The following is a 25,326-nucleotide window of genomic DNA, read 5'->3' on the forward strand; positions in this document are numbered from 1 at the left end:
ATCCTTATACAGCACTGTTTGGAGTGACGTTAGAGGGGATTAGGCTATCTAGGCTATTCCCTACACTGCATTGTTAGTGCATAAACTAATTCTGCTCAATTGGATGAATCCTAATTCACTCTCCATAACTCATTGGGAAAACAATATATTATGTTGCTAAAATATGTGCGGACCAATGCAGAATTTCTTTGGGATCTAGCATGAATTCGTCAATGTTATTCTAAAATAATTGTGCTAGGCTTCTTTCAATGTTTATGTTTAAGTCCTTTTGTTTTAATCAATATGAGACAGTATAATATAATGGGCTTTTCCTTACTAATTAGCTCTCTGCAGGGCTAAGGGTGGGCTTGTAGTGTTGTTTAAGATAATAAATGTTAACTCTTTCTGTGATTTACTGGATCGAATGTAATATTGATTGGAAGTGATATTTTTTACCTTTTGGTTATAACAACGTATGTTTGTCATATTATAACTCTACTATTGGCATGCATCTAACAGGAAAGTAATAAAAGTGCATTATTTAAAAATAAATACATACATACATACATACATTCATGGTTATTAGGTTAATAGGACTAGCAAATCTTGGTCAATAATAGTGAATATCTGCAATGAAGAGTAATATTTAGTTTTTAGGTTAATAATGTTTTGTTTTATTTATATTTGTTCATTTATTTATTTTGTATAATCATCTTTATTGAATAAGTTTGAGTAATATATATTTTTTTAAATAATAATGTTTAAGGAAAACTGGATAATTCACTTTGTTGCATAGGGTTATTTATAACCCTAGAAGATCACATACGAACCTTTGCTCTGGGATATGTAATTTGTGGTAAAGGGGTTGAAGACTATGCAGTGATCTGCTTGTAACTGATTAAACAAGAGTGCTTTGCTATAACCCACACCCTGCTGAGTTAAAACCTGCTACTTTGATATCTATGACATCAGAATCTTGGATTTGGTTGTACAGGTCAAATTTATGAGCCTATGGAAGGAGAACAAGTTTTAGAAACGTAAGCACTCCCTTCCCCTACCAGGAACACAGTCTGGGGGAATACAGGAGGTCAGGATGAAAGGACAATCTGGCCCCAGGGATGGGATGGGGTCTGAGTATTGTCTAAGCAGGATTAGAATGAACACTGGGAGCCCCTGCCCTACAACATCCCATTTGTCTGGCAGGTGCATCACAGCAGGGGGACTAGCGTAAATTTAGTGTATCTTTCTTGTCTGTTTTGGTACTCTAATTGCTTGGGGTTAGAGACATAAAAGAAGGAGGGGGGGGAGTATTTGACTATAATATCAGTCAAACTTGACAGTGACCAAGACTGTAAAGTACATACAAGGGCTAAAGCAGAGGTGTTAGGGGTGTTGTTCTCAGGTCAACATAATAAAAGAATTGGAAAGGAAAAATAGGGTTACCCTGGGACCCTACTATGACAAAGAACTGCAAACAGAGATGTTTCATGGTGTGAATCCACAGCAATATAATATCTCTGCATTAGACTGATGTAAGATTGACTTCTGCCATTGTTACCCAGGCTGAAATGATGCATGAATGTTACCAGCTGCAAGTTGAACTTTTATTTTGCTAACATTTGTGATAGCAACTGGCAAGGACAGGTAGGGAAGAATTCTGGAGTCACTTGCACGTGGCAGAATGAAATGTTTTCCCCAACTTAGATAAGTCAATATAATTCAGTCTATTATTAAGTAAAACTATGGTCTAAAATGGACTGATTTATCAGGATGGAAAAAACGTACTGGTAGCAATGCAAGGAGCAGATATGTCTTGCTAATATATTTTTGTTAAGGGGCAAACAAAGTACCATCTACCTGATGGAAGATAGCAATTACAGATTATTCACTTGGATAGGGTCATTTTATGTTAGTACAATTTGAAACGTGAGGTTATTTGGGGAATGTCATTTGTAGAGATTTTAGCAGTGTTTTCTCTAAACAATCATGGCAATGGGGCATCTCAATTATTAAGAAGAGTAAAGTGCATCGAAAAAAGATAATTAACCACAAGGCAGAACCAACTCTAAAAGAGGTACCAGTCATTCACATGGCAAACAAATTAACACCCATTAAACTGGAGAACCTGGAGAAATACTACTGAAGAAAGTGTAAATTCCACACAAAAATTGACCAGACCAGAATTCCAAACTGTCTAGAACTGTAATGCAGCAGCAGATACAGTACCTCTATCACTTAAGATAGTAACACATAATTCAATGTTTTTGGCAACAGGCTATTATGTATAGTATACCTTTATTAGGAGAGGGGGCTACTTTATTATGTACATCAACGATAACAGTGAAGGGAATATAAAAACAACTAGACAAGGATGGCTCATTTCAATGCCATTGTAAAAACACATTGGTTTCAAACTACCTGGTTGTGGATCTCTACTTGAATTAAACTGGTATGTGCCAGCTTTTCACCTTATACATTCAATTGAAATAAAATGGAGTTAGTGATGGGCTGCGTCAGCAGGCATCTGTTAAAGAAAAAGGTTACTCCCACACTGAAAAGGAAAGAAGGCAAAAGACACTATGACGGACAGCCGGGTCCCATGCCCGGCCGGGACGCCTCTGATACATACGTCCCGGGGGAGCCATCATGGACTTTGCAATACCTCCCCCGGGGCGCTTGGGGGCAGTCTCCCTGGCAGTGGATTCCTCCTCAATCTCCCCCGTGGCTCCATGGGACATGGAGTCCACCACAGCAGCCCGGTTGGGAGATGGGGTGGCCGCTAGGGGGTGCTGCAGAGATCCAGCCACCACACTGGACGGTTTATCAGCCCCACCCGGAGGTGCAATTAAGACCAGATGGTGAGGCACCTGGATCACTTCCGGGTGGGGCATAAAAGGGCCTGCCTCCCAGCAATCGAGGCCAGAATCGGGAGGAAGAGGACGAGGTTGCCTGGGAGGAGTGGTGGAGCAGGAAAGTTTGGTTTTTTGTGTGTTTGTGCTTTGGACTGTGTTTGGGCTGTGTGGCACGGGGAAGACGTGTCACACAGCTGAAGAAAAATAAAAAGCCTTTGAGTGTGAACACGTGCCTCTGCGTATTCTATGCCGGGTCGGGTGCTATAAAGCGCTTGTTTACAACACAATACACAGTATATTTTCATTAACTCCTTTCTTCTTTTATATATATGTGTATATATAAATATATGTGTATATATAAATATATATATATATATATATATATATATATATATATATATATATATAGTGAGAGTTTTGAACTCTTTTGAAACCCTCCCAAGAAGGGCAACATGCCAAAATGCGATTGGCATGACCGTTGAGGCCTGCTTGTCTGTCGCCAAGGCAACTGCAGGTTCACAGCATCTCACAGGTTTGCAGCATCCCAGAGGCAATTGCAACCTCACGCCACCTTGTGCAATGCACCTGGGTGGTGCAGAGAACATTATAACTTGGCCACTGACCTGGCTCCAGCACTGCCCATTTTTAGTGTGTCTGTGTGTAATAGAGTCTTAGCTCCGGCAGCAATAAATAACCTTGCTGTTCCTGTTTCAAGCTGAATAAAGCTGGTTTTCCTAAAGTTCTTAGACAGCTTTGTCTTTTGGGTGTAAGGCAGCGACTCACATGTCACTATATACATATACATATACATATATATACATATATATATATATATATATATATATATATATATATATATATATATATATATATATACACTAAGAGAGTGTTATGGTTGATGACAAAATCCACCATGGTGTTAGTTCAGCTGCATTCACATACAGTAATGAAACTGAATATTTTTGTAGTAGTAATCTTTTTGCTTTCAAGCACAATCCCTTCGGCAGCTGTCACAGAGTTTTATTTATCTGCCTACCTTGTTGATAAGTTCCCCTATCATTCCATTCCAGGAGCCATTCTGAAGTTGTATCCCATACTTGCTGTCTGAAGCTTGATAGATGTCATACTTGAATCCTAAGTTCTTGGCCAGTGCATCAAGAACATCAATTGAAAAACCCTTGTAACGCTTCGGCTGACCCAGAATATTCTCAGCCACCATGACAAATGGCTCTTCCTACAAGAAAGTGAGAAATAGATTGATATTTAAACTCAACTCTGTAAAAAAGAAAACTCCACTAACTATAGATGAATAAAATAAGTACAGGAATCCTGTGTGAATTCAGTATACTTCTTAATTTTAATCTTAAAAGTATCTGATCCTTATTTACTTATGATACAAATATACCTGCAAAAAAGAAATTTAAACCTTCATCAGGTAATTGAATTACTTACGCTTAATCATCCTAAAATATTTATTTTATATCTAATTTAGTACGAGTATTCTCAGAGTTAAGCCATCAATTCCCAAAGGAGAAGCATCAATATAATTCCAAATATGAAGGTTTCACCCTTTGCTAACCACTGAATATTTTTTTAGTGAGAGATACGATTTTGTTCTGTTGGACAAAGGACTGCATTAGTGGTGACTTCAGAAGTTCAGAAATCTTACAAAAGTATAGTGTTCTTAAAGTAAGAAAAATCAAATGCAAGTTTAACCAATGTCATATTTTTTCTCATAATCTTGGGTTTGGAGGGCAGTAAATGGTGTTTCAGATGCAAAGTCTTCCAAAACTATCAGCTGTTTGACCCACATACATCCATGATAGTACTGTAGAAGATGAGTTGCCCTATTACTCAGTTGTTGACAGGGAAGGTAAACTCTGAGAAAATAGGAAAGATGAACTCAATCCCTCATTGAGTCTTAAGGGGCAGATTACATTTTCAAATGTGTTTACTGCTTTGCAATGCTTCTGGAAAGTCACCTCAGGTGTGTGTGCACAAACTGTTTTGCATTCCCAGTATATAATATTCTTTTATGTACAAAAGTAACAAAATAATTAATTTTGTTTTCCATGTGAAAAGCTTTCAGTTCATAAAATAATACAATAATAAAAACTAAGAAAATACACTAACTTTCTTACACTGTCAAATACCAGGAGAACTGTGGAATGCTTGGATAGAATGCCAGTCCATCACATGGCAAACGTAAATCCACACATTCAACTCACACTGGTCCTTTGTAACCTTAAACATTGAGGCATCAGAAAGTCAGGTCAGGTCTGGTTAGGGAGCATACACCGGTACAGTGCATTGCTGCAACCACCACACAATGAAAAAGCTTGGAATCCTGGTTGGCACCCTCCCAGTCCTACCCTCCGGAAATGACCCTTTATCTGCCGCAGCCAGGTGTTACTTCTGTGTCCCCTTGACCTGGTCCAGCCACTCGGGTCCTCAACAATGAGGATTCTGCGAGTTGGATCACCCTCAGTGCCACAACTGATGCTCCCTCACAATGCAAGTAATGTGCCTCGTTTGGGACTCCATGAGCAACCGCTCATTCGACATAAAGTCAAACACAGTACCAAAGGAGTCCAGTCTTCATCTCAGGTCACTGGACAGCGTCCATGTCTCACAACTATATAGCAAGACAGGAAGCACCAGGACACTGAAGACTTGGACCTTTGTCCTTTTGTATAGATATTGGGAGCACCACACACCCCTTAACAGCGACCTCATACCCTCCCATGCATTAGCACTAAAAATAATCATTAATAAGTACCAAATGAAATTAGTTCTGTAAATGTCTGCACAAATGCACAGGCAACTGCACAAACTACCTTTATATTGGCACTTGCAAAGTAAACAGACCTCAGCACTGTTCTTTGGTAGCTACATTTATTATATCAGATGAGTAAAACCAAAGTGCTTTAAAATAAAATGCATACCACACAGAATAACAAGGTTATTTTAATTAGATTAGATAAAATTTCCTAGATGCCACTAGACAACATTTCTTTCATACATTTTGCTTCTTGAAAAAATGTTGGTGATTATGCTTCATGCTAAACACAAATAAAATTTTACATTGACTGTAGGAATTTGGAGAAACATTACAACTTTTATTAAACTTAGTGTGTTTAATCTCTTAAGGATGCTGACAAACTGCATTGGTTTAGATAAGCTATAAATGTGGTACTGCTGATTTTTGTTTGTATTCAGATTTGATGCTTCTCATTTTAGTGTCCAACAACAGCTGGAAAGCATTGATGGATTCTGCTTGCCCTTATACTGCTTTTCAATTACTACAAAGTCCTGGTGAAATTTTTTATCCTATTTGGTAGTTGACTACTCCAAGATAAGGAGGAAAGAAGTTGAAGCATAAATACAGAAAATGAATCGTTAGCAACAATGTACTCTTCATGGTTTTGCTTGCTTGATGCAAATTGTCAATTAGCTGGATGATGCTCAGCAGTTACCAAGAAAACTCTCAACAACATTCTTAAATCCTCTTTCTCCACTTTCAGATCTTTGAACCACTTGCCATTGATGGTGTGTCTGCATTCTTTAATCTTGGCGTTAGTATTCCGTCAGTAACTGCTGCTTTGGATATATTCTAGACAGTACAATCGAAAGAGAAACCATCTTGTCATACTTTTACCATTCTTACTGATTACATTAATTTTATCTACAGTACAGCTGTTTAAATGCAGGGAGTAGGAGAAAAGAGATATAGTCTCACTGCACAAAGTTTATGTGGGATATTGGTCTAAAAATTGATTCAAAAAGTCTACTTCTTGTTGGTTGGTTCAAATGCTAATACATTTTTGGGAGAGTTGACCTACGAATTGTAGGAAACAAATAATCTATGACAACAATGAATCATCAGGATGCACAGATTCTTGTTTCTTACTATCCAATGAGACTTGCTCCCTTAGCTATTACTACAATTAGAGATAGTTCTGTAGGCTGGTGAAAAAGCTTGCATTTTACCATTAAGATTCAAAATCAGGTGAGCAGTAGCCTGTTGTAAATACTGAATTTGTACATGGTGCAGTGTTGACATACTAAATTGATAAATAACACATTTGATTTGCTAAGACTGAATTTAAAATATCTAACAAAACAAAGGCCATCTCAGTGAAATGTAAAGACATATCTCTGTTCAATTCATTTTTTTTACATTGCTTACACAGAATCCACACACACATCTATGTACACCCATTTGAGTTATTTTGCTCTCACTGAATATTTCTAATTAATGACAATTTCTACTTAAGCTTTAGTTGTATTATACAACTACATAGTCACTAATGTTCTATTTAAATAAGCAAATTTAATCAGTTATATTCAATATGTCAGTCAGTGTGTAAACTCTACTTAACTAGCATACCAATGTCAAGAATGCTTATGTTCCCATGTATTCTGATTATTTTTGCAGTCACAAATTTGTGGCAGATTGGTCTGACCAGTATGCCCTTTGAAACTGTAGATGGTTAGCAGAGCATAGCAATGTAATTCAGCTTCCTGATTACACAAAGAGCAACAAAGTGCCTTACTAAGGATCCTTAAAGTGTCAGATATAATAAATTAATGGCCTAGCAGAATTTACTAATTGAAAAACTCATAAGCAATAACACATGTATAGATAAACACACACCAAATGATAGCCAAGGTGAATCACTGCCAAATTAAAGTTAATCAGGCTAGTTGTATTAGCATTTACAGTAAAAGAAAATTAAACGGTATATACATGAAATATTATAAAGAGACTTTATATCAGCGTGCACAGGGGTGTTCATTACACCTGCTACAGATGGCCTATTACACCTGTTTTTTTGTTTTTGTATAACCATTGATAACACATTTTAACATTTCTAGGGAATGACACAAAATGCACATTCCTATGATTTTAAGTGCCACTGAAAAATATTAAAATTTTTTATATGAGCCTTTTAAATAAGCAAGTAATTGTCATTTTGACTGGTAACTGCTAGAAAGACATTAGAAAAATTCTTTAATTTTATATAACTGGTTGTTAAAGTGAAACAGTAGTGAAAGGCTTTCTTTACAAAGCTGAATAGTTTTGTTGGAATTAGTCAGCTGTAATCCTGTAATGATATGCTCTTCAAGCCTTTCGATTGCCCTCACGTTTCATTTATATATTACTTCTTAGTGAGGTTAAAATTAAAATCTTCCAGTTTATTAAAAATGAGTAATCTGTCAAAAGTATATTCTTTTAAAAGTTAATTGAGCTCAGTTGCCTGCACTTATTATCCATTCCTGTTTTGTAATATCTGCAAATGCAGGACGCTTACAGGCTGGATCTTAATCAAGGTCAGTCACATAAATATGTAATAGCAGGAGTTCAAATGAAGAACTCATTTCGTCTCTTGGCCCAAACAAACACTAGCACATCTCACATGTACAAAAGGCCTTGCGGAACTCAGCTACTCCCTTTCTCCTTTCTCCAAATGAATCTTCTCTCATAATTTCATAATAATTTCTCCTACAAGTTAAGTTTGGCTTCACGAAGCAAGTCTTTCTCATTCATCAACATCTTAAGAAGAAGAAAATTAATAAAAAAAGGCTTGTATTTCTTGAAACTCTAATTGTTTAATTTATTTATGTTACCTATTTATTTTTATTGACTTGCAGGTTTTACTGAAGACATTTTTCAGCTCTGGGGAGCTCATCAGAAGGTATTTTTTACCATATGTTTGTCATTTTGACATAGTATAAAAATAACAGTCATTAGCTGTTTATGTTTATTTACTCTAATTTAGCTACACTTATTTGTATACAGCATTTAACATTTTCAAAGATGGAATAAAACACCAAATCACCATGCAATAGATCCAAAAACAATATACATATGTGTAAATATAAACACTTGCATTTTTATTATTTTTAAAAGACTTCTAGTTTTCTTTATTGTGTATGCGTATGTGTTAATATTATGTAAAATATATAAAACTAAATCTAAAATTTAGGCAGTAACCAGTTAAGTTTCTGAGTTAATAATACCCATTTAATTAAAAGTATGGCTGAATGGATATGTCTGGAACATCATTCAGGACAATGACTGATCATTAGAAAGCATGACAAAATAATCAGAAAGTCAACAATAATGTAAAACCTTAATTCAGTCATTTTTATTAGGTCTACCAAAGTGTTTGAATGGAATAATTTGAAATATTCTTAGGCCTAGCCTAAAAAAAGCAGAAAAAATACTTGACCAAAATCACAATCAATTAACGGTTACCACTAACAAATGTTAGCCATGGCCTCTTAGCAATTTCAAATTTAAAGTCAGTTCTCATAATGAAACCTCTTGGGCAGGAGGAAGTATTCTAGCTTGGAGCCTCACTGCATGGAGATGACCAGAAGACATACTAGTAGTAGAAGTAGTAGTAGTATTAACAATTATAGTAGTATTGAAAAATGAGGAAATTCTTACTTCCATGCACACCAACATGTAAAGACTGACGATAACCAGTGATTAAAGTAATTATGTAAAATATTATTACTGATTATGAAAATTAAATTTGGTAAAAAAAAATATGATAGCTATAAAGGAAAGTTGAAAACAAAATTAAAGAAAAAACTCAAAAATCACAACTTTGGAGCTTTTTGCAAATATTCATTTTAAAAGCAGTTTTCATTTTCCTGTGCCATAAAAGATAAATGTATCATTATCTATCTTTAAAAGTTTGTTATAATCAATAAATTAAAAGATAAACATTTACAATCAATAAATTAAAACATAAATACTACTTTAGTTATGTAAAATATTATGACTGACTATGAAAATTAAATTTGGTAAAAAAAATATGGCAGCTATAAAGGAAAATTGAAAACAAAATAAAAAACTCAAAAATTACAGCTATTGCAAATATTCATTTTAAAATCAGTTTTCACTTTCATGTGCAATAAAAGATAAATGCAACATTATCTATCTTTAAGAGTTACTTATAATCAATAAATTTTAAAAAAATTATATTTAGAATCAATAAATTAAAAAATAAATACTACTTTAATATTCTGTTAAATAATAAATATGCAATTATTGCAAAGAATGAAGAGTATGAAATGTACAATAAAAAATATTGACCTAAGTTAAAGCAAACAGATATATCAGAGATAATGTATGCATTGATTAGCTTGTATTGCACTGCATTTAGACATTTATATTTTAAATTGACTTCATTTATACAACAATAAATGTTTCTTTAATTTAACCCAATTTTTTCACAGTATATTTTGCAAAACCCCTGCTTCATATATTTTACATATGTTGAACAGGGAGTTTAAGGCTTTTATTTGTTTCCTATTATCTTGACAAGCATAATGCCATTTAATCACAGTATAATATTCTTACCAAAACAGTCACAACTTTCAGAGTCACTCCTTGCATGTCACTTTCCAGACGTCTCTCCTGTAGACTACCATTCAGCCCCCGCAGAGAGTCCCAAGTTGCCAACTGTCAACAAGTAAAAAAAATAAAAATAAAAATAGACTGATCAAAAATGTTGTAACTTCTTTTTAGAAAAAGTTGTAAAACGTTTTCAAGCAGATTTTATTATACAGATTTAGTTAAGATTCAGTTAAGCAAATCTGTCATACATTATCAGGGATATGAAATGAGGTCAAAACATGGGAATTTATACAAACTGTAAAGGCATTATTTTATTTAGACTTCCTGAATTGATCCAAACCCTGTCAAGCAAAGTTCTGAAATTTTTATCTCCTGTTTTCAGGATTCAGGATGGCGGGTGAGAATTATAGTTAGCAATGTTAAGTGCTTCCTTGATAACGACAGGCCAACATTCTGACTGCTCTTCTCACTAAATCTGGGGCATTTTGATTTTTCTATTTGCAATAGCAAGTCATTTTTTAATTTGTTTTGCCGTACAAATAGCATGTTTCTACATGGACATGCTATGTAGAAAATCTCTATATAAATTCTATTGTAATTTGATGTGCTGCAAGAACCTTTCATTCTGGTAAAAAATCCAAAAATTGACACGTGAAAAGGTAAATGTCTGAAAAGTAGATAGTATCAATAATGCTTTAGTTTTTATTCATATGCCTGCAAATTAAGAAATAGTATTTGAAAGTAAATACTTCTTAAATGCTGTGAGTTATGAAATTACAGTGCATGAATATATAGTAATTAGAATATCCTTTCATTTTATCTCTTTCATTAGTGTAAAGCAAACTGAAGAGAGCATAATATTGATTAGTATAAAGAATGTCAATAGTCAGAAAGACATTTAGCTACCAAACAGTATATTTCTTGATTTACAAAATGAAGAACCTTTTATTGCTCTGGGTCAGTTTGTAAGTTGTTAAAGAAAAGTTTTATTCTACTCATTTTCCTTTTCCATGGTCCCTAGAGTGCCATATTCTACACAGTAAAGCGTCCAAAATCAATGAAATGTTAGATGTTTGTATCACTTTATCATAAACTGTATTGTTTCCTAAAGCCAATTATCAATAGGTGTAAATGGCAAACACACTGCTCTTTAAGTGCTAATTGGAAGAAATGTCTACATTTCATCTTACAAGCAATCTGTGAATATAAAATGACAACATACTGGTTTATTTTAGAAGATATTAACTGAACAAAGTATAAAAAAAGTCAAATGAGAAAAATCTCATATTTTCTGTGTTTTTGTCAGAATTTTCTTTGTGCTGTCTCTGTAAAAAATATTTCTTGATGTGGTGGACAGCAAGATTGTGAATCGGTTAGCACGAATGGTTCATAGCTTGAGGAGATTGGGTTGAATCAATGCCTGGTCACTGTTACTGTAAAATGTATTTGTTCTACTCAATGATTTTTCTTTAGAGTACAGTAATCCCTCGCTATATCGCGCTTCGATTTTCGCGGTTTCACTCTATCGCGGATTTTAAATGTAAGCACATCTAAATATATATCACAGATTTTTCGCTGGTTCGCGGATTTCTGCAGACAATGGGTCTTTTAATTTATGCTACACGCTTCCTCAGTTTGTTTGCCCTGTTGATTTCATACAAGGGACGCTATTGGCGGATGGCTTAGAAGCTACCCAATCAGAGCATGTATTACATATTAACTAAAACTCCTCAATGCTATAAGATATGCATCCCGCGCGGAGCTTGATTGTTTGCTTGTCTCTGCCTCTATCTCACCCTCTCTGACATTCTCTGTGCCTGACGGAGGGGCTGTTTGCACAGAGGCTGTTTGCTTAAAAGATACTGACGCTCCTCTAAAAAAATGCCGCTTTATTGTGGTGCTCGGCATATTTAAAAGCACAAAAGCACACGTATTGATTTTTTGATTGTTGCTTTAATCTCGCTCTCTCTCTCTGACGTTCTCTGCGCCTGACGGAGGAGATGTGAGCAGAGGAGCTGTTTACACAGAGGCTGTTTGCTTAGAAGATACTAACACTCCTCTAAAAAATGCCGCGGCAAACTTAAAAGCACAAGTATTGATTTTTTGATTGTTTGCTTTTCTTTGTGAGCGCTCTCTCTCTCTCTCCCTCTGAAATTCTCTGCTCTTGAAGAGAAGAAGATCTATTTGCATTCTTTTAATTGTGAGAAAGAATTGTCATCTCTGTCTTGTCATGGAGGACAGTTTAAACTTTTGACTAAAGGGTGTTATTTCATGTCTAGAAGGCTCTAATAATGTTAACAGTGTGGGAGAGTTTATAAGGGCTTAAAATATATAAAAATAACTACACAAACATATGGTTTCTACTTCGCGGATTTTCGTCTATCGCGGGGGGTTCTGGAACGCAACCCCCGATCGAGGAGGGATTACTGTACATCCCAAAGTCAGGTGTGTGTTAGATAAATTTGTTAAACTAAATGTCTTTGAACTATGAAGAATAAGTGTGACTTCACCCCATATTTTTTAAAGGATTAGCTTTACTTAAAACCACTGAAGAAATGATGAATCAGATGTTATCTGGCAATATGTATAGAATTTCACAGCATTATTTTATGACCAGTGAAGAATACTAAACAGAATATTCTACCTGAAACACAGAATGCCCTTCTATGATGAAAATTACTGTCACCATAAAGAAGAGTGATCAATTCAGGAACTGAGAAGTGGAAGTCTTGTCTGAAATCGATACATTATAGGCTGTCCTAAAAAATTCTCTCCCAGCTCACAATCCTACATTCAAAATTTCTGTCCGTTTCATCAAAAAATATACACTGAATAAAGGAGTCTAAAGAAGTCACTTTGAAGAGTCTGAAATTAAAATGTGCATGCAGATGCTTTGCCTGAAAATATGTTGCGGATCACCAGGGGCATACGGCTCCCCCAACCCTGACATAGACAGGCTAAGACACAAGATCAGCACAGCACATGTTTTATTCTTCAGTGTTTTCTGTTGCTCCCTACTTCACAGCACAGTACAAAAGCACCAAACACAACACAACACAACCCTTCTTTCTTTCTCTTTTCTCCACTCCTCTTCGCAATCTTTGTCCTCCAGATCCCGACTCTGGCTCTCCAGGCATTTCTTGACCTTCTTCAGGCTGCACTTCCGGGTGTGCTGGAAGTGGTGCCACAAAGGGCTCAGCTGTAGCTGCAACACCCCCTGACAGCACCTATGGAGCCCTACAGGGCTGCTCCAAACTACAACTCCTGACATGCCCTGTGGGGATCCATGGTGCTGCAGCAACCCAGGGGGGCTGCGCTGTAGTATCTCGGGGAAGGTAATGTCCCCTATATGGTCTCTCTCTCGATAATTCGAGAGAATCCGTCCATCACAACGCTATTCTATTCACTTTGCTTGCCACTTTATAGTCTTTTGACATGTCTGTGCAACTTTCAGCATCTTTATCAAGAAAGGCCTTTCCAGATCAAATATTTTAAAAATATCTGTTCTTCTCATTTAGTCAAAATGAAAAGTCTTTTCTCAAACATTTTTTATGAAGTTATTTTTTCATTTTTTTCATTTTACATTACTGGATTGTGCAGAGCCAAAGTCAATTCTAACAGCATTGGGTACAAAGCAGCAGTCATCTCAGTGGGATGCCAGTAAATTGTGGGGCACACTCACTCGCCAATATCAGGTTAAATGAAATTTCCACTTTAACCTAGAAAATTGGAGTGCTGTGTGAACCTAGGAGGAAAAGGTAAGCACCACACAGAGATGAATTAGCTGGGAATTGATACCCAAATGAAACTGATGTTCTGACAGCCTTCAAAAGCATTTAGTTTAATGATTCAATGCCTTCCAACCATTTAAAAAATCCATACTAGAAGTTTAAAAATGAGATTATGTTTGAGGAGTAAACTGGACAACCATTAAGCAGTGAATTGATATTGATAGAAAAGACAAAGGCTGGCACTTGGAGGTTATCTGATAATGTTATACTGTCATTGTAAACAAAATTGAAGCAAATGGAATTTGTGCAAGAAAATTTCACTTCCGTATTCAAAAATGTAATAATGTGCCCCATTGCAAAACAATTCCTCTACATAATGAATGACTTTAACAGTTTCAACTAACTCCTAAAAAAACCCTAAACTTAACCACCTCTAAAAATGTATATATTTAATACAATTATTTTTAGGTGCGTTCACACATACTGTAAAAGCATCTATTGCGATAGGCATCTTCTGTGCATCTGTCTACCCGCATGAAACAACTCGGCCTCATGTTGAAGTTTGGTATGCTAAAGAAATTTGTCGAGACAGTTTAATGTTTGTCAAGGTATCTCAAACAGATTATGCTGTACAAAGTTTATAAATTTCAAACTCTCTCATCGAAAAGCATTGGTGAATCTGCTAACTTGTCTGTCTTAAAACAGAGAAACATTCTGTGGGACTTCAACTTCGATTTGGTTTACTGTTTCAGTTTCACCTTGAGAGAGGTTAAACTAACTTGTATATTTTCTCTCATTTAATTGTCCGACAGTCACTTCGAAAGGATACACATGTATAAGCAGTTCATACACCAGCACAATTCTCCTAATGCTTTATGTAAGTTAACCATGAAAATAGAAAAAAAGTCTGGAAATGAATAGACGAGGAAAAAAATGATTTAGGCATATATAAAATGGAATTTACTGAACTAATATTATCTACAGACATTATCAACCTGCAGATAAACAGTGTTTAAACTAATTAATTACGTGGGAAAGGTGCAGCTCATCTCAGTAATTTAAACATAGGGTGGATTTTGAAAGGGAACTGCATTTGATCTGGGGGCAGAACATCAGAGCTGCTTAGCATGCTTCAAGGACTGCGATGTAGTATACTATTTCTCAGAGCAAGTAGAGACTGATTGTGCCACAAATAGGAAGGACAGGGCAGGATTACAGTTTTTTCCTTGTTGAAATAGTAACATAGCAATATAACATTCAACAGACTGAGAGTGGCTTACGGTTTATCTATACCCAAAGAGCCACTTTTGCTTCCATGTAATTTCAGGCTAGTATTAAAATCTTTTAAGGTAACTTTCACCTTTGGTATTCCCTCTTTTCAGTAAAACAGTCTCTTTCCCAATATAGCAATAGCTAGGTGGGGACTTATTTCACTTTCCTCCTTTCATAGGGAAAATTGATATTGATTTTATGCTAGTATTGATCATTTTGTATTAGTTCAGTTTATTCTTTTTAATTCAGCTTATTTTTGTATAGCATTGTCCAACGAGTGAACATGCACAGCAATGTGACAAATTGTCAGGTGAAACGCAAGCACAGATTTTACACATTACTAAACAGAGAATTAGTTTGCATACTTAAAATTAATAACTACAGAAGTTACTTTTCTCTTGGTAAATATTGGCTACTTCTCTATTAGGTATACCTTTAAAAGGTTATGCTTAAAATAATTGAACAATAGTTCAGCTGGTCACAGACCCTTCACCATCAATCAATGCCATTTTTATATCACTTGAATTGGACTCTGCTGTATATGAAATTTATTGAGCCACCACAGCCCTACTTAGGCTACAGTTTTAACTACGACATTGTAAAGAACTGTGAAAGCATATTTATAACATAGTTTACTAACATATGTAATGACATTCTATTGTTGCTGTTAGTTTTGAATTATTCTTGGGTGAAGTAATTAAAACATGTGAAATGCTTCAACTTTCATATCAGTTAACCTAGTTGAAGAACACACTTCAGTGTTATGCCATGCCTACATTTTCTAACTTGTTTTTTATTGCAGGATGACATACTGGTCTAGTATGCCTCAAATGGGTTTACATCCAACCTATAATTCCTTTCTGTCCATATAAGGTCTTCTGGTTTTCTACTAAATTCCAAAGATGGTGACTCTAAATTGGTTCAGTAAGTTGTGTGGGCAAAAATGTATTAGTTTGATAAACATTGCCTCAATAAATGTCAGTCAGTCAGTCATTATCCAACCCGCTATATCCTAACACAGGGTCACGGGGGTCTGCTGGAGCCAATCCCAGCCAATACAGGGCGCGAGGCAGGAACAAATCCCGGGCAGGGTTCCAGCCCACCACAGGGCACACACACACACACTAGGGACAATTTAGGATTGCCAATGCACCTAACCTGCATGTCTTTGGACCATGGGAGGAAACCAAAACACCGGGAGGAAATCCCAGCAGACACAGGGAGAACATGCAAACTCCACGCAAAGAGGACCTGGGAAGTGAACACAGGTCTCCTAACTGCGAGGCAGCAACGCTACCACTGCACCACCCCTCAATAAATGTACTCAATTTTTATGTATTACATGTTTGGTAAAAGTACATTCCTTTCACAGCACTAACTGTAAATACTCAGTTGATTTGTGCTATTTAAAACTGTCAAATCTTCTTTTAAATTATCCATTCAATTTTCCAATTATGGTTGAATGACTCCTTTCAAGTGGGTTTCAAGTAAAAATTACTTAATACATTGATCAGTGAAGAGCTTCACTAAATACATCAGAAACAATTTCTTCTGAACTGAAAACTTCAACTAATTATCCATCTGTGACCCTAAATTTGATAAGTACATCTGAAATATCTATGGATGGATGGAAATAATCATCTCTGTAATTACAAATATTTTGTAAGCTTGTACTTTTCATTAAATTGTGTGTAATTTTTTTGTAAATTTTATAGATAATAAATCATCTGATAAATGGTGCTGGACAGGCAGTGATAGTAATACAACACAACAGTTGCAAAGTGCATTGAAAACTGTCATTTGAATAATGTAGGCATGAATTATTCCAGCATTCCTTCCACCTTGCTGCGTAACTACAGTCTGGGAGCCCAAGGTGTATAAAGCCCAGTTAGGCTGTGTCGCCACCATGAAAGACTGGATCCTAAAAAAAAAAGGCAAACTGCCTTACAGAAACACACAGACAAAAAAAAAATATATTCAAAAATGCCCAAAAATACAAAGTAAATAATGTGCAAATAAAGATGGGAAAGGTGCTTCAAAATATTAACCAACTGAACTTCAAAAAAGAGAGTTTGGCTCGAAACAAATGAGATTGCTGACTTTTTGCTTAAGCTGTGTTCACATGCTATTGGACAGACAGGAAACACCCAGTTGGAATTTTCATGTGAACACCCTTTGAAATTAAAGTTCTGACTCCAATGGTTTAACAAAAACAATGCTACCTGAATTCTGTGAGTGGTAATGGCTGATCAGTCGGAAATGGCATTTTTGTGTTCAAAAGTGGAGCAGCGCAATACATTTGTAATATATTTAGCTTGCTCTTTTATTGGCAAAAAAAAGATACACCTTATCTTTATTTTTTTTATGTGCAACACAAGTGTAAATCAACAGTAATCTTGCATTTGTCCTAAAAATCTGAACAGAAATTCAATTGAGATCAACATAGTGCCAAAGTGAAATGCCACAAATAGGAATGCAACATTATATAGTGTCCTGAAATAGCATTCAAGATGACATGACAGTGTACCACATACCATTTGACCATATTCCTGTGACACCAAGAAGTGGTGACCAACTTGCATTCTGGGATTGCCATCAAGTAAAACAAAAGGACAATAAATTATGGATAAAATTCTTGAGCAGAGCAAATCCACTGTGAAGGAGATTGAGAAACTAGAGACATCTTAGGGTTTTCCAGGTATTATAGAATTTTAATCAATATTTTTAAACAATACATAATATCATTTTTCAAGTTAATACAAGTATACAGTATACTTATATGAATTTATAACAATACATTTTCTGTAGTACTAGCGTGTTATAATGTGCTAGCCTTTTGTGAATGTAGTGAGAGGTCAAGCAAAATGACACCTTTTATTTGCTAACTAAAAAGATTAGAATATGCAAGCTCAAGGGCTTGAGTTGCCTCGAAAACTTGCATATTGAAACTGGGGGCCTGAGTTGTCTCGAAAGCTTGCATATTGTAATCTTTTTAGTTAGCCAATAAAAGGTGTCATTTTGCTTGACTTCTCACAACAATAAATTATTAAACATAACGATAAGAATTGAATGTAACTTGAGGGTCACTTAAATGTTGTTTTAAGTCTAGGCATGTGAGGTTGTTGCCTCATCTTTGAGGAGCCACAAAGGTAGTTGCTAAGGGTAAAATGAAGTAGGTGGGTAATAATCACCCCTCTAGAAAGTGGGAATAAACTAATGGGAAAGCCCAAACACTCCTCCTATGAAGCGTTGCTAAAATCAATAGAAGAATCTGCAGATCACCTCTATTACAAGGCAATATTCAGATAAATGGGAGAGTCAAAAGGAGTCAGCAAACATTGGTAGCACTCGTTGATTGAATGAAGCTATGCATATTATACATATTAAGAGTCAGATGGCATGACATATTAGATGAGGTAATATAACAGAAAAGCATAAAGACAGATGAATTGTTTTATTGACTGCTCACTCCATGGACTGAGACATTTGTGCATATCTGTGTACAAATAATGAATTGTTCTGCATTTTCTTTTGGTCCCCATGAATTACTTATTGGAAAACAGAGGAAAATTTTTCCACTACAGTATACAAAAGGGAGCTAAAATAAACAGCCCCCTTGGTAACAGGGAGTTGAGACTACTTTTACACAGCTACATCTTGTGCATGGTTGGCTGAGCACCCCACAACAGTTACTGTGTATGCAGCATTGCTGCAAAACCGTTCAATAAAAAGTAAACGTCAGCTAACTTTTGGTTAGTGTTATATCGGATATATCTCTGAAAATCATTGTGATAAAAAGTGTGGTTTGTGTATAACTAATACTGTTAAGTCCCTTTCATGTATTTACTTCTTTTGCTTATGCTTACTACTGGTTCATCTATGCATTTTCATATATGAGTTTGGGTCACTGGTTCCTGAGTTTTTATCTGGCAGCAGTCCTTGGAGTATTTTAAAACACAGTCTTCTATTTAAAAATTCTGTATAAAATAAGTGTTTAAGATATTTGATATATAGACTTTTTGGGCATTTTACTATAGTAGTCATTTTATACTATATTGAAGTGTTACTACTGTATATAATCTTCTGCTTTGATAGTTTTATTAGGTACCTTGTATTTTTTATAGACAGATGTTGAACTCTACTAGGTGAGACAATGGAAAATAGATTTAATAGCTTTTCATTTGGCCTGTGCACATTTAGCAGCACATGATACTACCAACCTGAGTAATAAGTAATAAACTGAGCTCAGTAATCTAATTATTTTCCAAGGTAATGGCCAGAGGATTTCAACCTAATCCAAAAAAGGAAAAGTAATTTGAAATATTTAAATTAAGATAACCTTCAAAGCCACGTGTTAGTCATCATGGCCCTGGAGAAAAGATTCATTGTAATTAAGTTATGAAGTGATAAAAATATAAAATGTGTATTGTTAATTTTTTACAATAAATTAGAAAAATATTGAGCAGTGTTTCTTTCCAAACCATTGAAAAAAACATGAATATTTATTAAGGAAAGTTAATACTTAATGAGATAAATCAAAACTTGCATGCACGCATTAGTGACGGTAAAGCATCTCTCAGTTACACACATTTATTTGTGGGCAGCCATGCACAGAAAGGGAACTCAAGCCATGAAATGAGAGCTGTAAGGGGGGAGAAGTAGAATAATGCAGATTCTCAAGGCCTGAAAACACCTACCAGAAGGCCAATAAAGTCATACCATTCAGTACAACAAAAGCCATATTTACTCTTTGGAAGTTGTGCACCACAGTTAAACTAAAAGTTTCCAAAATAGTTTAAATATTGAGATGTACTAAGAAATAAGAAGCACAGTCATAGTAGTGAATGTTGTTGGCCCACGGGTTTAAGAACCTTGGTTGTACTTACTGATATGATATTGTTTATCTTGATTTTCTGGAGGCCTTTGAAAAGGTCCTACATGAGAGGTTGGGCATCAGGCTAAAAAAGTACATGGTGTAATGTGTAGATGGGTAAAAAACTGGCTAACACACAGGATGCAAAAGGCTTTGTTGCAAAAACGTTATCAGTATTAGGTGGTGTAAAAAGTGTTGATCCTGAGAGGTCAGTGCAGGCACAACTGCTATTTGTTAAAAAAATAAATATATATATACAGGCTGGCCCAGATCTAATTATGGAGATCGAGATTGTCTGGATGACTTTGATTTATCTCGGGACAATTCCAGTTCGGCGTGAAGACGATTCTTCATGTCATCAGTTTGCACACTTCTCGATGGTCCGGGATTTTTCAGGTGATTTTCTATGTAATAAATGTAATAATTTATAGCGAAATGAAAATTGCATAATTAGATCTGTACCACCCTATATACAATATATATATAAATGATCTGGATAGGAATATAATCAACAAGATGATTAAGTTTGCAGATGATACCAAAATAGGTGAAATGGCAAATTATCTAGAATCAGATGAATCATTAAAGGGGGTCTTGGACAGTACACAGGCTTGGGCAAAATTATGGAAGATTAAATTTAATGTAATTAAATGTACAGCATCACATGTAGGAAGTAAAAATGTCAGATTTGAATACAAAATGGGAAGTCTGAAAACTGCTTACGAAAAGGATTTTGGGGTTACAGTGGACTCATCACTATCTGCATCCACACTGTGAATAGAAGTAAATAAGAAGGCTAGCAGAATGTTAGGTTATATAACATGGAGTGTGGAGTACACGTCAGATGTAAGTAAGGCCTCATATGGAGTACTGCATGCAGGTTTGGTCTCTGGCCTTCAAAAAAGACATAGCAGTGGTAGAAAATGTTGAGAGAAGAACTGATTTTCAGAACTGCAGGGTATCAGTTATGAGGTAAGATTAAACAAGTTGCACCTTTTCAGTTTAAGTAAATGGAGATTAAGAAGTGACATGATTTTAAATTATGAAAGGAGTTAGTATAGAGGAGCGAGACTGTTACTTTTAAATGAGTTCAAACAGAAAACAGGGACACAGCTGAAAACTTAAGGATAAATTATGCACAAACATTAGACAGTTCAATACATACATGGAATAAATTACAAAGTAATGTGGTAGAAAGTAAACCTCCAAAACGCAACTTAATATTGTTTTGGAGGAATTAGGTAGATAGGATTGGTAAGCGTTTTGGGCTGAATGGCATGTTCTCTTTAAAATGTTTCTAAAGTTCTAATTTCTTGCTCTATTGCTGTCTATAGTATGTGGAATTTTTACTTTTTCCTCATGACTGCATGAATTTTACTTTGGGCACTACTGTTTCTTCCAACATTCCCAAACACTTGCACGTTAGTTTAACTGGTAACCTTAAATTTCCCCTGTTGTGAGTGGATTTGGTGTGAGCGTCCAGCAATGGGATTGTATCCCGCCTTGCACCCAGTGTTGCCTGAATTGCATTAAACAAGCTTTCTACCAACTTCTGTAAAGTAACAAAGTGCATCCATATTAATTAAAGATATAATAAACTAATGTTTGCTCAGCAATCCAAATTATGTATATATCATTTTCTCAGAATTTATTCCATTTTTGGTGATTGTCTTTGCTGCCCAGTATTCTCCTTATTCATTTTGTAAATCACGTCTATCTTTGATATAGTAATACCCCAGTCTCTTCCACTGCTATTATTTGTGATTTAACACAGAGCATGTTGTTCAGTGTATAAATAAATATACAGTACAGTAATGGCCAAGTACTTTAGCCTTAAAAAGGAAGATGTCGTCATCTAGTAAAGCAGAGAAATAGTTCACCTAATTGGTAATTTTAATTGAGTACTGAAAGTTAAGCAAACTGACTGCTAGACAAATTCATGTGTCCTAACAAAAGGAGAGCAATATTTAAAGCACTAGGTCAAAAGCAGAATACCCAAACTCAAATTGGGTCTAATCATTGTCATGATCGCACATAGTAGAAAAATAAAAAGTTGCCCTCTTTTACTTTTAGATTGATATGTTATTGTTCTTCTCAGTTTAAAAGTCTTGACTTTTCTTTAAAATGTGTCATTTTGCTTGACTTCTCACTACATTCATTATGGCGAACACGGTACAACAACCTAGTACTACTACATTTCACACAAACGGACAGTCTTCCCTTTTATTCACAGAGTTCTCCATCTTCTCATAGACAATTTTTTTCAGTGAGTGGTATTTAAAATGTATTGAATATAACCATTACAATAACCTTTATGGGATCTGTAATATTTTATTTAAAACACTTTATGCTATTTTTCATGCAAATTTGGCCCTTTCTGCATTGCCTTGAATAGTAGCTGGAAATTTTTTTCGTCTTTTTTTGTATAAAAATTATTTCTACAATAAAGTGATACCATACCTCCTCCTATGCACGTTCAAGCTGTTCAGCATGTATGAGAGGGGGAACCATTTTATAGTGTAGCGTTGTTGCCTCGAAACTAAGAGATGCTGAATTTGGTTATTGGTCCAGTCAGTTTCTGTGTGGAACTTGCAAATTCTCCCTGTATTCATGTAGATTTAGGGTGCTTCTGGTGTCCTACTGCGTCCCACAGATGATTTGTTATATTGCCGCAGTATGAATGAGTGTGTGTGTATGTGTGTGTGTGCCCTGTGCTGAGTGGGTGACCAATCCAGAGTTGCTTACTGTTTTGCACCTCGTAGTGCCAGGACAAACACCCATGTGGCACAGGTGAAAACTGGCAGGCCACAGGACCAGGAAATGAAGGACAAAACATTTAACAAAAGACTAGTCAAGGTCAAAACCGTGAATACTTTTAAAGAATCAAAATGCTAAACCTCAATACATAAACCAAAAGTTAATTTACGAATAAACAAAGCACATTTATAGCTACCTGAGGATCAAGCTAACTATAAAGTAAGATATACATTTAGAGGTTATCTACAAACATGGACAAGGAGGGAGACGTGATGCCGACTTGGTTGGGCCAATGACCTCACACGACACTTCTCTGAACTCATCCCCTAGCAATGGGTGCCTGTGTCACAGCAACTGAAGCTCAAAAAAGTGGTGTCCACTAAAAAAAACCAAGATGATGTTTGCAGGTTTTCCAAAATATAATGAATAAATAAAATAACTAATTCAATATCAAAATAAAAGTAGTGAATGAAAGTGAATTCTAAACTTTTCAGAACCTAAGGAAAGAATAAATGTCCAAGAAAAAAAATTAAATGTTGACGAAAAATTCACAAAGATGCAAAATCATAACTGTTCCAGCTCTTTTCATCCCTTTATTGGGAAAATTAAAAAAATGGATTATTAGAACTTGTTTGAATTTACACATTAAAGCATAAAATTCATAGAGTCAGGTGTACTTTATGAGTTTTAAAGTATAATAATTATTTTACTGTAACACTGGGTTTCATATTGTATGTAACTTGACTACTTAAAACATTTTAAAAAAGAATCTTTAACATAACTGTAGGGGTTTTATTGTGTTAAATACTCTATATTAGTTTTTGCTGATAACCTTAAATTGGAAGATTGCCTATATTACTTTAGCCAATAGAGACTGCTATAAAATCCTGTCATATGGCTTCCTCGCCACTTAAAATAATGACTGCTTTCCAGAAGCCATCTTCTTAGCCATGCCAAGAAAAATGAGCTTCACGGTACCACTGACTTTATCAATATTAAAAATGCCATGTTCTTAAATTCATTTGAGGTACACTAATAAATTCAGTTTTGATTCAGTCCTCTGTGAGTCTAATGGGAGAGATTGTAACTTTTCTCTTCTTATACATATCCAATTCTGGGGCTGATTTACATACTGATCACCACATACTCTAAGCTCTGTATTCCCTATTTAAATTGTGTGTAATTTTAATTGAGAGTGACAGCTTAACTAATCATTTAAACCCAAAGCACAGGCACGATTGGTGAGCAAGGTAAGTAGGAGGATGCTTTGTTCACAAATAACTGTTTAAGATCTACATTTATAATCATTGATTTTAGTATGAGGCTTTTCACAAAATGTTTCTGAATTCAGCCCTTGAGCTTTCCTAGCTGTAATAATTTGCAAAAGGTAAGTACTTCAATAATATGTGGTACTTAAACATTGAAAGGTACATTTTTAATCAGCTGCAATTTATTAGCCATATTCAGTTATTATGGCAATTTTAAAACTGTTAAGATAAGTGCATACATCATATTTTGATAAGGTATAGTTTATACTGGGTGTCAAAAAAAACGTATACACACTTCGAATAATTATAAATAAAATGTTTATTAAGATACATCTAAGTTTGTGGTGGACAGCCAGCACCCTAAATTGGCCGGAACGCCTCTGCAAGGACTAGGGGTCAAAGCAGAAACAGGGCATTATCTCCCCTGGATTGCTAGGTGGCAGCCCCTCTGGGTTGCAGTGGTGCCCCAGAATCCTGCAGGGCATTATGAGACTTGGAGTTTGACTACGTAGGCTTGTTGCGTTCCGTGGGTGCCACCAGGGAGTGCTGCAAGGATTGGCAAACTCTACTTCTTTGGGAAGTGTTTCCAGACCATGCTACTGAGCCTCCGGGTGCAGCATAAAAAGAGCCAGCTGTCACTGCTCCGAGAGTCAGAGATGGGACAGAAAGGACATGCGAGGAGGTGTGGAGACAGAGAGAGAAAGAAGAAGGAAATTGCTGTGTGCGTTTTGTACTATGTTGGTTGGGATGGGGAAAAAAGTACAATAAAATCCTGCATTTGTGCTGGACTCATGCCTGTGTCTGTCTGTGTCAGGTTTGGGGAGCTGGAGTGCCCTCTTCAGGCTACAGTTTTATAATTCAAATTAAAGAATACAAATGTAGAATCAGTTATCACATTTGTTCAAACTACTGGTCTGCTGTGGTCCAGACACTGCTCATAAAGCGGACCAATGGATTTACAAACATCACATATCTTTTCATTTGGGTTATGGATGCATTCTTTTTCATTGACTGTTGTCAATTTATCGATTGTTGTGGTTTTGTGAGATAAACCTTATCTTTGACGTGGCCCCATTAAAAAAGAAGGTCCATTGCCATGAAGTCTGGTGAAGGTGAGGGCTACCTGTTTGCTCAATCCATTTGTTTGGCAGATTTTCACCAAGATAGGCCCTCTCATCATGATAGTATTGGGGAGGTGCTCCGTCCTGCTGGAAATAAA

The 25,326-nt window shown here is 35.7% G+C and overlaps 1 protein-coding gene across 3 annotated transcripts in view; it reads right to left on the reverse strand.

The window, feature by feature from the left end:
- Nucleotides 1–25,326, reverse strand: part of LOC120539274 (glutamate receptor ionotropic, delta-1-like) — a 1,446,518-nt gene that overhangs the window by 95,421 nt on the left and 1,325,771 nt on the right. For all 3 annotated transcript variants that reach the window (XM_039769204.1, XM_039769195.1, XM_039769212.1), the window contains 2 exons: nucleotides 10,210–10,311; nucleotides 3,868–4,065 (listed from right to left, as the gene is read on the reverse strand). In XM_039769204.1, coding sequence (XP_039625138.1) covers nucleotides 3,868–4,065; nucleotides 10,210–10,311 — 300 coding nt within the window. The remainder of the gene's footprint in view (nucleotides 1–3,867; nucleotides 4,066–10,209; nucleotides 10,312–25,326) is intronic.

The sequence above is a fragment of the Polypterus senegalus genome, chromosome 1 (assembly GCF_016835505.1).
Source record: "Polypterus senegalus isolate Bchr_013 chromosome 1, ASM1683550v1, whole genome shotgun sequence".
Lineage (NCBI taxonomy): Eukaryota > Metazoa > Chordata > Cladistia > Polypteriformes > Polypteridae > Polypterus > Polypterus senegalus.